The sequence below is a fragment of the Dysidea avara genome, chromosome 9 (assembly GCF_963678975.1).
Source record: "Dysidea avara chromosome 9, odDysAvar1.4, whole genome shotgun sequence".
In the NCBI taxonomy this organism is placed as follows: Eukaryota; Metazoa; Porifera; class Demospongiae; order Dictyoceratida; family Dysideidae; genus Dysidea; species Dysidea avara.
In genome coordinates this window covers 16,140,827-16,154,357 of record NC_089280.1, presented here as the reverse complement: position 1 = coordinate 16,154,357, position 13,531 = coordinate 16,140,827, and the positions used below count along the sequence as shown (strand labels likewise).

Below are 13,531 nucleotides of genomic sequence, written 5' to 3'. Positions count from 1 at the left end.
GTAGGTGATTTATGATCATGTGTGTGAACCCTGTACTTCCTCTGACTGGGTGTGCTGTACGTATGTCTGTACTAATGCAAAAATATGGTTTCATCTTTGTTTGTGTAAGAGGTGATTTTTACAGTAATGTTCAGAAGTATTTATTGAAGTACTCTAATAGAACATTCGGAATGCAAAGTATGAGTTACAGAGATTAGAAGTAAAAGGGGTCTACCTTTTTCCTTACTGAAGCAAACTCACAAACCCTTGGAAGAACAATCAATCTTTCTTAATAGATAAAGTACCATACAGTGGGGAAATTTTTGCAGTATAAAATTTTCACAGTTGCATATTAAACAGGATTTTCATGATTTTATACTCACGGTTCCATGTCAAAAAAGGATTTTTCATGGTTTAATTTTCACGGATTGCATACTGGTTGAATTTGCTTCTTGGCTCTAGTAGCTCAGATGAAGACGAAACACAAAAAAAAGTTGTTTCATGCATTCAAGCTCGTGTTGTACCATCACTCCGAGGAATATAGCTCATTATTTTAAGTGCTGTGCCAAGCAGCGTATTGCAGTCAACTATTGATTGTGTTATCAGGGACTGAGCTGAAAGTGGACTCATTGATCTCAAGTATCATTCACGGCCGGAAGTGGTTAAGGAAGTGTGGTGGATATGTCAAGCAAGAGAGAGCTATTGTCCACATTATGCTGCAAAACATGCAAACATGACATTTCAGCTGCCAGCAGTCATGGTACATGGCCAACAATTGCTTTGTACTTCGGCCTACTGCAAAGTGGTCCCTCGCATTTCTAGATTCAATTTAACTATTGATCCTTATAAATATGGTAGCTACTCATGAATGTAGCAGCTAATGATGATGAAAATTCCTTGTAAATCACTAGCTAGCTAGCACATATAGCAGTTGCGTACTATGAAATTTTTCATGAATTTTATTTTCACGGTTGCTCTGTTAACTGCAAAATCTGTGAAAATCAAATACCATGAAAATTTATGCACAGCTTCTTTGTGTTGTATATTATACACCACAAAGAAGCTGTTTTGTAACATAAAGTCAAATACTATGTCTCTTAACTCTATTAATAGGATTGAGGAATTGGAGGATGAGCTAAAAAGTGAGAAGGCCAAGAGTGATGTATTACTAGAACAACAGAGACTGGTATGGGATGAGCTACTAGTAATGTAGTAGTGTATTGTGTTGTGGTGGTGTAGGATTATGAGTCAAAGTTACAAGAACTTGAAAAGGCTTTACAAGAGAAAAGTGTACTGGTAAGTTATTCAGTTACCTAGTATGTAAACTAATTGTATCTGCATTTTACGTCCATAATTTTATCATGGTGACCTTTTGTGGTAATCTTGGCTAAATATAATACAGTGAAACAGTTGCAAGTTCAGGCTCCAATGTAGCCCTTATCCTAGTGAGGTTTAATATCCAGTAGAAATAGCTTCACAGCTTACTAAATATATTACATGTTTTAATTCTTCTCATTTAGCAAGAGGCAATGAAGGGAGAACAAGTGGAATATGGTAGGATCTACAAAGTGCTCAAATAAGGTTGTTAAATGTGTTCATCATACCCACAGCTCCACTGGCTGAGACTGATGTACCAATTGCTATTGAAGTAACTAACAAATGGAAGAATTATCAATATACATCCATTAAGGTATGCACATGTAATAGTTGTAACATGGGTACAAGGGATTTGTCTGATATGTATGTCCAAAGCCTGAGGCAATACATATTAGTAAGTGTCCATGTTACAGCTAATATGTATCACTTCCATTTCAAGCCCGGGTGAGTAATCACCCATGCCAATACAATGAAACCGCTGTATTCGTTTTATATGTATGCCTGAAAGATTTGATTATGGCTAGGCAGCATGTAACGTTGTAGCTGTAATGAACAGACAAGGTCAAGTTGGACAAATCTTTGGGAATTTGCAAGTGTTTTAATGCTATCAAGACGTTTATATACTAAAGGCTTAAAGGGTAAGCTTCGTTATAGAGTGGTTACCTCGTGTTACCTATAATGTGGGTGTGGTCCATATTCGAAAATATTACAAACAGTCCTTATGAACTTCTGCTAGCATATATGTGTGCCTATTGTCTACAACATGAACACTGTCACTCTATATGTGTCTTATTTCTTACTAGGATGAGCTATTGAGATCAGCAGTGGTCCTAAAGGAAGCTAATGCAGTCAGTGTAGAGCTAAAAAAACACGTAGCATTCCAGTACACCCTACTCAACAATACTCCTTATTCTCCACTACCATGGACCATAGCAACAGGCAATGATGTGGACATTGTAGGGGAGGAGCCCAAGTTCACATTAGCATCAGTTGATAATCCTATTACAATAACCTACCCCACTCCAATGGTGGCTGTGGAAGTGAAGGACTCTAAACACGGAACAACTCACGTATGGTCTTTAGAAAAATTAAGGTGATGATTTTTGGTTTTTACAAATTTTATTTCCTTTTTAAAACGAATTTGGACCAGAGTGTGGGAAGACTGAATAACAAATACTACCATTATAATATTGTCATTACAGGCAGCGTGTGACGAACATGAGGCAATTGTATGAGACTGCTTGTCATCAGGAGCAAGGTCGTAACCTGGCACCACCTCAGAGTAGTGGCTCTTCAGGCGTCCCTGGTGCAGACCCTTTCTATGACCGATACCCATGGTTCAGGCTGATAGGAAGGTCTGTATTACAGTATAGTACTGTACACAATAATCTGCACCTAGTATATACACTGTTTTTGAGTGACTGTTCAATTAGAGTATTTCGTAGTGCCATACTATTAACCCTTAAACCCACAGAGAACTTTACGAAAATGCGTGTTTACACAATATGGGCACGCATTGCAACACTAGGTGGGATAACTTAATTCTTACAGCCTACAAATACACATAGATTAAAAGTCTGTTTACTGGGCTACTTGGAGAAGGTTAAATGAACACTGTAACTACAGTGCCTTACTTGTTATGAAGTGGTGAACAGCAACAAGTCATGTCTCCATGTTTCTGAATTCTTGCTACATGTTTAATTTTGATTGTGGGTTTACTCACGTGAGTCATATATGGCCTGATGCAAAATTTCACGAGGAGTTGAATGGAAGTTGTTGCAAAGCAATAGGATCAACTACCATCGAGTTATCGACCATTTTCTAAAGGTACATAAAGGGTTTGCGTGTTTCCTTACTGAAAAGTTATTTTCATGGTTAGTTTTGGCCTCACCATTTAGCGTTAGGGTAAAACCCTAGGTATCATTTTAATCCTTGCTACATCACAAGTAGAATGACATAATATGCATAGCCATAGGATGGATACTTTGAAAGTTACAGTGCTTTATGCAAAGCATGCGCATTTATTAAGTTTAAATCCAGTTTTCTGGATTATGCGGGTTTAAAGGTTAAAGTATAAAAATCAACTTCATGTTGCTGTTTCTTTCTCGTCCAGGTCATACGTGTATCTTAGTAACCTATTACTGCCCTCCTCGTTGGTCTACCGAGTGGCCATTGTTAGTGAGAAGGGAGAGGTGAAGGGATACCTGTCAGTGTCTGTGAGGTACTTGTCTGGTGAGTATTGATGTAACAGTGGTTACTTGTGTGTTGATCTTCTTGTGTTTGTTGTCAACAGATGATGAGGTTGATGAGGCTTCTGTTGAAAAAGCTGCCAAATTGAATTTTGATACTCCTATGACTACAACTGTAAGTGCATTTTATCCTGATTGCCAAAATTAGTTCAAAGCTTGGCGAACATCCTTGCACCAGATTAAGTGACTATGCCAACTGCTCGTAAAATCGTGTCCTTTAAGAATACACTAACTACTCTAATAGAGCAGTCAGTCAACAATTAACCACAAAGATATCACTGCTTAAGTAATACTGTCATATACTGTTTTGTGAACAGTATGTAGTGTGTACTGTACAGTAGCAGTAACAATGCTTGGAAAATGGTGTATGCATTAATAGAGTGTAACCAATATGGGGTATGTAAAGAACTGAACTGCTCCAAGATCCCAATAATGAATGGCAGCTATAGTATATACTTTGCAGTGGGGAAGTTTATAACAGGTAACTAAGCTAACACCAGTTTTTTTGTCTTATTAAACACTTATGGTAGAGTCTGGTTGTTAGGCGCATCCGCGTAATAGAAGTTCGAATAATAATTAACGTACATTTGTTAAGTGCATAAGCCTAATAAAATCCTTGTCATGAGTATGATGGATTCACTCTCTTGGGGTGGTGTGTTTTACAGTTACCATGTGTACCAATAGTTGGAGTGCAGTTTCTGTGAAAATCTTTTGTTTGAAGCAGCACACTGCAGAAGACCGTTTTACTTGGTAATTATAGTGATGGCTGCAAAATTTTGTGCCTTTTACCAATGACAAACCTTGAATAGCTGGCTGCACCTCATGTTGGAACTTTATAAGAAATAAGAATGCACTTAATTGATTGTATATGCTTACTACATATACATGTGCTTAACAACCAGACTCTACGATATATGGCTAGCTAGCTCATAAATTTTACCTTGGTGTCTCTAGGACGGTGGCATTACTGTGGCTGTATCACCTCCACTGGTTGAGCCTAATTATCCTCAACTGGTCGAAGCCAACCCTGAAATACAGGGGAATGTTCTCAGTGATACATTTGCAGCAGACGAGCTAGACAACATAGAAGAAGCTGAAATGGCCATTGACACTGTAGCCACAGCAGAGGGGGAGGAAGTTCCTGACACAACAGATAACAAGGATGATGATAATGTTGGGGATGTTGATAATCAGTTACAAAGTAAGTGAAGAATTACAAGATAGGAATTAATTGTGCAAGTATATATGTAGCTGTATGTGTGTCCTTGTTTATTAGTAAGTACCCAGTGTTTATTCATAATTGCATACCACCTCTATAGTGGAACAATGTATTTACCACATTTGCAAAGAATAATTTTAAAATTATTATCCCTGCACCTGAGTATAAATGACTGCTCTATTAGAGTATCTGAAATAAAGTAATTGAGCTCCATTTCCCTGTGCTTTGTTTCTAAACCCTATGACTGCTTACACAATATTTATGAGTCTACATTAGCACTCTTGAGATCATGTGGTTTTTATTGATTTCTGTGTTCGGTGACCCACCACATCTGTAAACATAAGATCAATATTGTCATGGCTGTATTTTATCAGTAAGTGTATATTCTATTAGGTTAGTTAAAACCAGATCACAATGTACATGATTTTATCTGAAATTCGTTTATCCTAAATGCTTTTGTCAACTCACAAGAACCAGACCTTCTTACTTTGATATATATTTCTCTTCATACCCACAACCTCAGGTGTATCAGATACAGCCATATCACCTGAAGGAGAAGAGGAACATCTTCCTGGAGACTGCTCCCCTAAGAGTGACACTACTTTGAAGCGGTCCATGTCACTGTGTGAACCATCATCGCAAGACACTACCATGCCACATTATAGTGAAGATGAAATAACAGCATCTTTAGAACGACAGCCTTCACAACCTACAACTCCAGCATTTCCAGTCAGTGCAAGTTTTGACAGTAGTGAGAGTGAAGCTGTTGGTAGCCCAGAGAGGAATATTACAATTGAGCATGAAGATAAAATTCCTGAAGAAGATTATAAAGTTTCCGGGGAGGATTCTAAGACATCCATAGTGGTAGAGGATAGAAGTGGTACAGATGAACAACGGAGGACAAACTTGTCTCGAGCATCAACAACAACAACTACTGGACAAAAGTTCCAACATTATACAAGAGTGCCCCAGTTACGACGAGATGTGAGTATTTGTTGTGTGTGCGTGCATGCATGTGTGAGTGGTGTGTGCGTGCACCAGGCTTGTTGTAATTGTAATCGTAATTGTAATTAATTACTAATCATTAGCAATTTTCAAGTAATTGTAATTATAATTGTAATGGCTCACTGAGCATAAAAGTAATGGTAATTGTAATTGTAATTAGCTGTTCAGTCAATAATCATTATGTAATTAAATTTAAGTAATCAAAGTTATGCTATATAAAAGTACTACTCCATAACTTGACTACACTATGTACACAATCCCAAGTGTATAACATGTGGCCCATGTAGCTACAGTAAATTATTGACATTATATGTCATGTATTTGTTGACCATATAGTTAAACATTTTATGTACAGTATGGGATACCCATGGGGTACATAATGTTCAATAGTAGAGAAACATTTAAATGTATCTGGATGACGCAGAGTTTACAAAGGATGAAAGCCCTTTAAAATTTTGGAAGATAAAAGCAAATAAATACCCCCATTTTAAGTACAATAGCAAAGAACAGTAGCAACATTTGCACCATTTGAGTGTGTATTCAACCATAGTGGCAATGTTCTCAGACCAAAGTATATGTAGACCATTACCAAAAAAGTTTGAAGAGTTAATAGACGTACCTTAAGATTAATGTTGGAGAACTGTAAGTAAGTTATTGTTGTACCCCAATTAGTGCTGGGCGGTATTGAAAAATAACAAACGGTATACCTTCCATAAAAAGTATCACAGTATTAATGTAAAAGCTATTGGTATTAAAGTAACTGCCATTTACCACAACAAAAGCATCAAATACCAATGGTAGCTCAGCAAGCCTCAGGTACAAACTACCACTAACAAACTTGTTTACATAGTTTGGTTAGCTGACTACATCAGCACCTGCCTACAAACATTAATTGTCACATGTCTGATTACCTTCTAAATATGGGATGAAACAAGCCCACAGGGAGGCCATAGTGCCCAGATGGTATGGCGGTATTAAAAAATGCAGGCGGTGTCAAAACCAGTATGACTTAAATATCACAGATTATTAACAATACCAGTATATCACCCAGCTCTAACCCCACACGTACAGTAGTAATTGAAAAGTAATTTTAATTATTAATCATTATTTTACATACTGAAGTAATTGTAATTGTAATCATTAGATTGGCTTCAAAAAGTAATTGTAATTGTACTGATTACTTTCATTGGGTAATTACAACAATCCTGGCGTGCACAAGTTCATGTGTACATGTATAGCATGTGTGTATGTGTTGTGTGTTCATGTCTGTGTTCCATGCACTCATGGTGAATTCCCTTTCTGCTGTGCTTGTAGGTTGAGAGGAATAGTGTACTTCTAGCCAATGGGAGAAAATTTAACTTCAGAATAACGATCTTACAGACCACAGGAATCTCCAGAGACTACAGTGACGTATTTGTACAGTTCAGGTACAATACACACTCAACAGCCTAGTGATGGTGTACTACTCATTAATTGTATATTTGTTTTGTAGATTTTTCAATGGAAATGAGACTGCATTCTCTACAGAGCCACTTAAGAACGACAATGCAGACTTAGATCTAGGCTTTTATCATATGCAGAATGTAAGACTTCCTTACTTAAATACATACCCCTGCCTATGGGGACCCATACACATACATGTACATACATGTCAGTATTAGTGTATTATTATTATTGTGTGTTGTGCAGTTATCCGTGACAGTCACTGATGAATTTGTTAACTACTTACGTACCAGTCCTATAATGTTGGAGGTGTTTGGCCACTACCAACAACACCCGCTGCACAGAGCCAGTACTGAACAAGATCTGAAGAGGTCAGAGTTATTATCTTTTTTGTGTGCACTAATACATGCTCTTATTTCTTAGGTCACCTATTATGTCAAGGGCCAAAAGTGCGCTGCCACTTTCCAATACTGCATCTCCAGGTTTGTTTTATTTGTTGACATTATTGTTGTTGTAATATGGCTGTTGTTTGTTGTTGCTGTTTGTAGTGCGTTCATCGCGTACTGACTTGTTCGAGCCGACTGGTGCTGCACACACATATGCCAAGGTGGACTTCTTGATGCATTTGGAAATATGTGACCTCAGTCCTAATGGAGAGTGAGTTCTTTTTATTTCATAGAGTAGTTGTGTTAGAATTGTCAATTGTGGTATTATAACGTGGTATTGACTATAATATGTGTCTTAATATTGCACTTGTCATCATGCAGTACGGTAGTACGTATAATTAGGGATCATGGAGATTTGGGTTTTCCTAGCCAAAACATTCACCCAAAAACCAGCTTTACAACTCCATCCTGGCACCTTGGCAGTATTGGTTAGGTATAACCAAGCCCAAAAGTGCCTTCAGTATGATCCTAAAGGCTTCCAATAAATAGTTACGAAATTTAAAAAAAAATTATTCAGTGGAATTTTCTACTGCCTGCCTGCCTGCCTGCCTGCCTGCCTGCCTGCCTGCCTGCCTGCCTGCCTGCCTGCCTGCCTGCCTGCCTGCCTGCCTGCCTGCCTGCCTGCCTGCCTGCCTGCCTGCCTGCCTGCCTGCCTGCCTGCCTGCCTGCCTGCCTGCCTGCCTGCCTGCCTGCCTGCCTGCCTGCCTGCCTGCCTGCCTGCCTGCCTGCCTGCCTGCCTGCCTGCCTGCCTGCCTGCCTGCCTGCCTGCCTTCAGGCAAGCGTAACTCAATAACGGCTAAGGCTATGGGCTTAATTTTTTCACTGTTTGATGTCGCTTCGTCCCGAGACATGCCTTTTGGCATACCGCAGTACGTACAATACACGCATCATGGACTTACCTTTGTCCTCCTTTGTGTTCCTGTTCTTTTTGCTGACAGCCAAAGGTATTGATTCGTGGTAGCGTGATGCATGGCTTCCCTACAGTACGTTGGGAATCGTCCGTATTTTCCGTGGTGAATGGACTGATTGCAGAGACGATTCTAACACTATTCTGTGTTTGCAATGCTGTGTAATGGGCTGAACATAGCTGAAACCGCGGAGTAATGGCCGCTGCACTTTCGAGGCAGTAATTGATAGTTGGGGCTCACGAATCGTCGTATTTTCGAGGTGACTGGATTGTTGCAGAGGCACTTCTTCTACTGTTTTTCGTCTGTAGCGCTGTGTAATGGGCTGAACATAGCTGAAAGCGAAGCGTAATGACCACTGCACTTTTGAAGCAGTGTTTGATAGCTTGGGCACACGTTTATACGAAAACATTAGTTCAGGCGCCATCCTTTCTTTTGATGCGGTATACGTTGGTTCACCAGTCATAATAACGTTGTAAAGAAAGTAAGCAAACAAATTAAAGGAAAAATTAGAAATTTTAAGTTCGATTGGGGATCATAGAAAGAAAAAAAAAGGAAACAAGGGAGGTCGTGCGCCTACACCTGCAGATACACTAGTGAGCGTTTAATCCCTAATTCAGTCTTGGTCTTGGGGTATAGACTGGATTAAGGATTAAATGTTCACTAGTGTATCTGCAGATGAAGGCACACAACCTCCCTTGTTTCCTTACTTTTTTTTTCTATGATCCCTAATCGAACTTAAAATTTCTAATTTTTTCTTTAACTTGTAATATGCAGGGCATACAGTTAACTATGTAAAACATTTGTATTTCAATTTTTAGCTATATTCCTGCTTCTGTTAATCACTCGGAAGGTGTTCCCTTTGGTGGAGCTTTTATGCTTCAACAGGTAAGGGTGTGGTGGTATTAATTATATTGTACATAGATGAATTGGACTATTGTGTATACATAGGGTATACAGAGAAGGTTCACCATCACATTGATTTATGAAACTGGTACTGATATCCAGTGGACTAAAGTGAATGAGCTTGTTGTTGGTGCGTAAAATCAGTGACACGTGCAGATCCACACACACACGCACGCACGTGCGCACACACACACACATACACTCTTTTAATATATTTTGACACGTAGGAAGAGTAAGGTCTAATACAGCTGAGGGTTCAGGAGCTGATAATTCTCAAGCACTATCACTCAACGCTTTAAACCCCCACATGTTTAAGAGAGAAAATGATGAAAGGTACGCTGCTGACAGGTGTGTTGGTCCATTTTTACCCAGTGATTTTATTCCAACCCCATTGTATAGAATACACTACCAGTTTCAAGCCACTTGGGACAGTTCATTACATAACTCAAAACTGCTAAATAGGTGAGCAAGTATATGCAATTTTATAGCAATGGGTTGGATTACTTACTTGTGTTTGTAGAATAACTCCCGCTGGGGAATATGTCTTCTTGACACTTTCTGCATACATTGAAGTTAGTTTTGTCTATATATGAATAGCGTGTGTAACGTTCACCTTTCCGTTGTTGTGTATAGCTAAAGAATGGGTCCCAACCAGCCTGTTTCACTAAGGACATTTGTGTCACTATTCATAGTAGAGATTCTAGACCACAACCTCCAAGGTAAGCTGGAAAGTCAAACCCACAATCAATATCACCACTTCATTTCATCTGTTAGAACTATAATTGGCTTCTTCACTGGAAGTGGTCGGAAGCCAGCAAAGTATGTTATATCAATAAAATTTTAAAATAACTGTTAAATAAAATTAATGTGTAATTTCTGCAGCAATTGTGTATCTGGTATATATGAATTGTCACTACACAGAACAACAGAGAAATTACCTGGTAGGATGATTAAACTCTGTACGTATGATGTACTTCACACCTTCTCATGCACAGACCGTCATCGTCCTATTATCGACACTTCATCAACATACGTGAGAGGTGAAGAGAATTTACGTGGCTGGAGACCAAGAGGAGAATCACTTATTGGAGATAATCAAGAATTAAGAAATAAACTACACTTGATTGAAGAAGTATGCATTGTTTACATTTATATTTCTGTAAAATGTATTGTATTTCTTAAATCACTGGAGTATTTGTGTAATTATTATGTATGCAATTGTTAGACTGAGCAAGCACGACACCTACTACAAGTTAGAGAGAAGGTCAGGGAGAGAGAAGTGATCTTACATGGTCAAAGTCAAAAAGCTCTAACACTCTCAGATGAGACCAAAGAAGAATTAGCACAGAAGGTAGCAAGCAACATAACAAAACCAATGTGTATTTTTTTGTATTCAGTGTGTGAGTTTGCTTATGAGGAAGAGTCAGTTACCAGGGAAGAAGAAGAAAGAGGTAGGAAGGAAGGAAAATGCTGTGCTTTACAAAACTGTTGTGTGCTGTAGGATAGCTCAGAAATGGAAAACGAAGATGAGGCTACACCAAGCAAGAGTCGTATCATTCCTTCACCACCTGTGTCTGTACCTAATGTACAAGATGTCACACATAAAATAAAGTACATGCTATTGTATTTTGTATTAATGGTTGTGTGTGTTGTGTTTAGATGTGTTCGTATTATGTGCAAATAGTATGTGTGTTTGTGGAGTGTGTATGCATTTGTGTACACATTCATGATAATTGTGTCCCTGCTTGTAGTGTAAATGCTTCTCGGGTTGGCTACCTGGATTTGTTAGAGCAGAGTCCAACTAGTGAGTCATTATGGATGAGGAGATACATGGTACGTCATACCACTTGTGTCTGAGATGTTCCATCATGTCTCTGTAATGTTAGGTTGTGAAGAGACCATTTTTATTGATCTACCACAACAATAGAGACCCAGTGAGTGATTTTGTATTCACTATAGTTTATCTTAAGTGCTTATACAGTAGTCAGTGCTTATTTTTCTAACTTTTGTTTCATGCAGGTTGAGAGAGATTTCATCAACTTGGCAAATGCTAAAGTGCAGTACAATGCTGAATTGTCCAAGGCTCATGGGGTGAGTTTGAATTGTCATGTACCTCAAAAACTGATACAAATACTATGACAATAATTAATATTACAACTTCAAAAGTTGTGCTACTGTTTAACTTGTAAATTTGTAGTTACCTCACAACAACAACAATTCTTTATACATTCAAGCTGATTTACAGGAGTGGATCCATAGGTTTCCATGGAACCCCCCTTTTTGGAAGAGCCTTCATATTATTAACTGCTGCCAAGTTTTTCTCTACCCAAGTACACCAAAATCATTTTATCAGTCAAATAGCTAAGTACTCATTGTAAGCACTATTAGGGACAAAACACTGATTTTACCCTTCTTTACTACTGTACAGCCTAAATATTTCAAGGGGTGATATTTTCGAGGTTGAGCAATGTTAGCTACTTAACTTAAATATTTTTGCGGACAAAAACTATTGCAGTTACTACTAACTGATGCCTCCAGCTAAGCAGAACACAACAATGGATAAGGCTATGGTCTTGATTTCTGTACTGTTCAACGTCACTTCATCCCGAGATGTGCCTTTTCGCCAACCGCAGTATGTACAATACATGCATCATGGACTTTCCTTTGTTCTGCTTTGTGTCCCAGTTATTTTTGCTGACAACACAAGGTGTTGATTCACAATAACATGATGCGGCTTCCCTGTGGCTGTGTTGCATGGCTTATTGCCTGTATTTCCATAGCAACTTCTCTTACTGTTCTTTGTTTGTAATGCTGTGTAACAGGCAGAGCATAGCTGAAAACAAAGCATAATGGCCATCTTCCTGTCTGTTATGTAATGGATTATTGGTGTATGCATTCTGATGCAAAATTAATTTCATAGTGTTCTGGCATCATTCTTTCTTTTAATGTGGTATGCGCTGGTGCATTTGCCATAATTATGTCGAGAAAAAAACTTACCAGAGTTTGAACCAGGGACCTCCATACCTAACACCTGCATCCTTAACCGCTGAACCACTGCTATCTTAGCTGATCATCTCAGTTAATTTCTGCTTTATAAATGAAAATTCTAGTTTAAATCTGCTAAAGGAAATTAAAAAACTGTAATTTCATAGATCTACCAATAGAAATACTAGATTGTTCTAGAACATTCTATGTATGTTCTATTAGGAGTCCTCAAAAAATGTGCACTCTATTAGAGTATTACAATAATATCACCAAAATGTAAATCATGCAATACAATACATTTATAAGTCTGTCTTCAATAATCATCATTGTGTCTGCATAGAAAAGAAGAAATGTGAGTAATAACAAACCTCAGTCAGCCATAGGCTGGTTTTGGTATAATGTACAAAAGAAGTGAAATCCATACAAAAACAGCTAGTTAAAATTTATTAGCATTAACATCATTGCAGCCATTTCTTGACCGATTTCACAACTTTTTCACTCTGGCTTTTCAAAGCTGCACCATTTTTCCACAGCTTAGCTGATTTTGTGTGGATTCATGTCGTAGCTGTCATGTTTCATTTCATGTCATGCTGTCCTGTTTCTTGCTCAAATAGGGTACCAGCACCTTCTCAATATGTACCAAACACAGAGGAATACTATTGCAGACTAAAGAAAGAGAACTCCATGATTGGATATACGCATTAGACCCATTACTGGCAGGAACAATGAAGTACGCAATTAAATTTTAAAAGAGAACACGTTCACAACATTGTGTTTATACAGGTCACAACTAAGTGCAACACAAAAGACATCATCTCAGTCACCACCAATAAGGGCACGAAGATATACTATGCATAAATGAATGAACATATTCCGTGTACTAATGTTATTTTTATATTATGTTTTATTTTATTTAATTGTAAAAAGAACAACTATTTAATTTATGGCTGTTGTACATTACTGGATGTGAAGTGCAAAAAATGTAATAATTATAATATATGAAATAATTTCTTTTTA

General features: G+C 38.1%; 1 protein-coding gene across 3 annotated transcripts in view; it reads left to right on the top strand.

Moving 5' to 3' along the window:
• LOC136267798 (kinesin-like protein KIF1A) overlaps positions 1 to 13,531 on the top strand; it is a 23,731-nt gene extending 10,200 nt beyond the window's left edge. The window contains exons 25-56 of one of the 3 annotated variants that reach the window (XM_066062977.1): positions 1,093 to 1,165; positions 1,219 to 1,275; positions 1,500 to 1,533; positions 1,590 to 1,669; positions 2,160 to 2,449; positions 2,559 to 2,711; positions 3,470 to 3,588; positions 3,650 to 3,720; positions 4,560 to 4,806; positions 5,348 to 5,808; positions 7,144 to 7,256; positions 7,322 to 7,412; positions 7,519 to 7,643; positions 7,696 to 7,754; positions 7,821 to 7,929; positions 9,445 to 9,511; positions 9,575 to 9,659; positions 9,757 to 9,877; positions 9,929 to 9,991; positions 10,050 to 10,101; positions 10,163 to 10,248; positions 10,304 to 10,348; positions 10,412 to 10,470; positions 10,525 to 10,661; positions 10,755 to 10,880; positions 10,927 to 10,980; positions 11,031 to 11,140; positions 11,281 to 11,362; positions 11,416 to 11,463; positions 11,549 to 11,620; positions 13,129 to 13,244; positions 13,298 to 13,531. In XM_066062977.1, coding sequence (XP_065919049.1) covers positions 1,093 to 1,165; positions 1,219 to 1,275; positions 1,500 to 1,533; positions 1,590 to 1,669; positions 2,160 to 2,449; positions 2,559 to 2,711; positions 3,470 to 3,588; positions 3,650 to 3,720; positions 4,560 to 4,806; positions 5,348 to 5,808; positions 7,144 to 7,256; positions 7,322 to 7,412; positions 7,519 to 7,643; positions 7,696 to 7,754; positions 7,821 to 7,929; positions 9,445 to 9,511; positions 9,575 to 9,659; positions 9,757 to 9,877; positions 9,929 to 9,991; positions 10,050 to 10,101; positions 10,163 to 10,248; positions 10,304 to 10,348; positions 10,412 to 10,470; positions 10,525 to 10,661; positions 10,755 to 10,880; positions 10,927 to 10,980; positions 11,031 to 11,140; positions 11,281 to 11,362; positions 11,416 to 11,463; positions 11,549 to 11,620; positions 13,129 to 13,244; positions 13,298 to 13,376 — 3,484 coding nt within the window. In that variant the 3' untranslated portion in view covers positions 13,377 to 13,531. Of the gene's footprint in view, positions 1 to 1,092; positions 1,166 to 1,218; positions 1,276 to 1,499; positions 1,534 to 1,589; positions 1,670 to 2,159; positions 2,450 to 2,558; positions 2,712 to 3,469; positions 3,589 to 3,649; positions 3,721 to 4,559; positions 4,807 to 5,347; positions 5,809 to 7,143; positions 7,257 to 7,321; positions 7,413 to 7,518; positions 7,644 to 7,695; positions 7,755 to 7,820; positions 7,930 to 9,444; positions 9,512 to 9,574; positions 9,660 to 9,756; positions 9,878 to 9,928; positions 9,992 to 10,049; positions 10,102 to 10,162; positions 10,249 to 10,303; positions 10,349 to 10,411; positions 10,662 to 10,754; positions 10,881 to 10,926; positions 10,981 to 11,030; positions 11,141 to 11,280; positions 11,363 to 11,415; positions 11,464 to 11,548; positions 11,621 to 13,128; positions 13,245 to 13,297 lie in introns of all 3 variants that reach the window. The other 2 variants (XM_066062976.1, XM_066062975.1) reach the window with 2 other exon arrangements.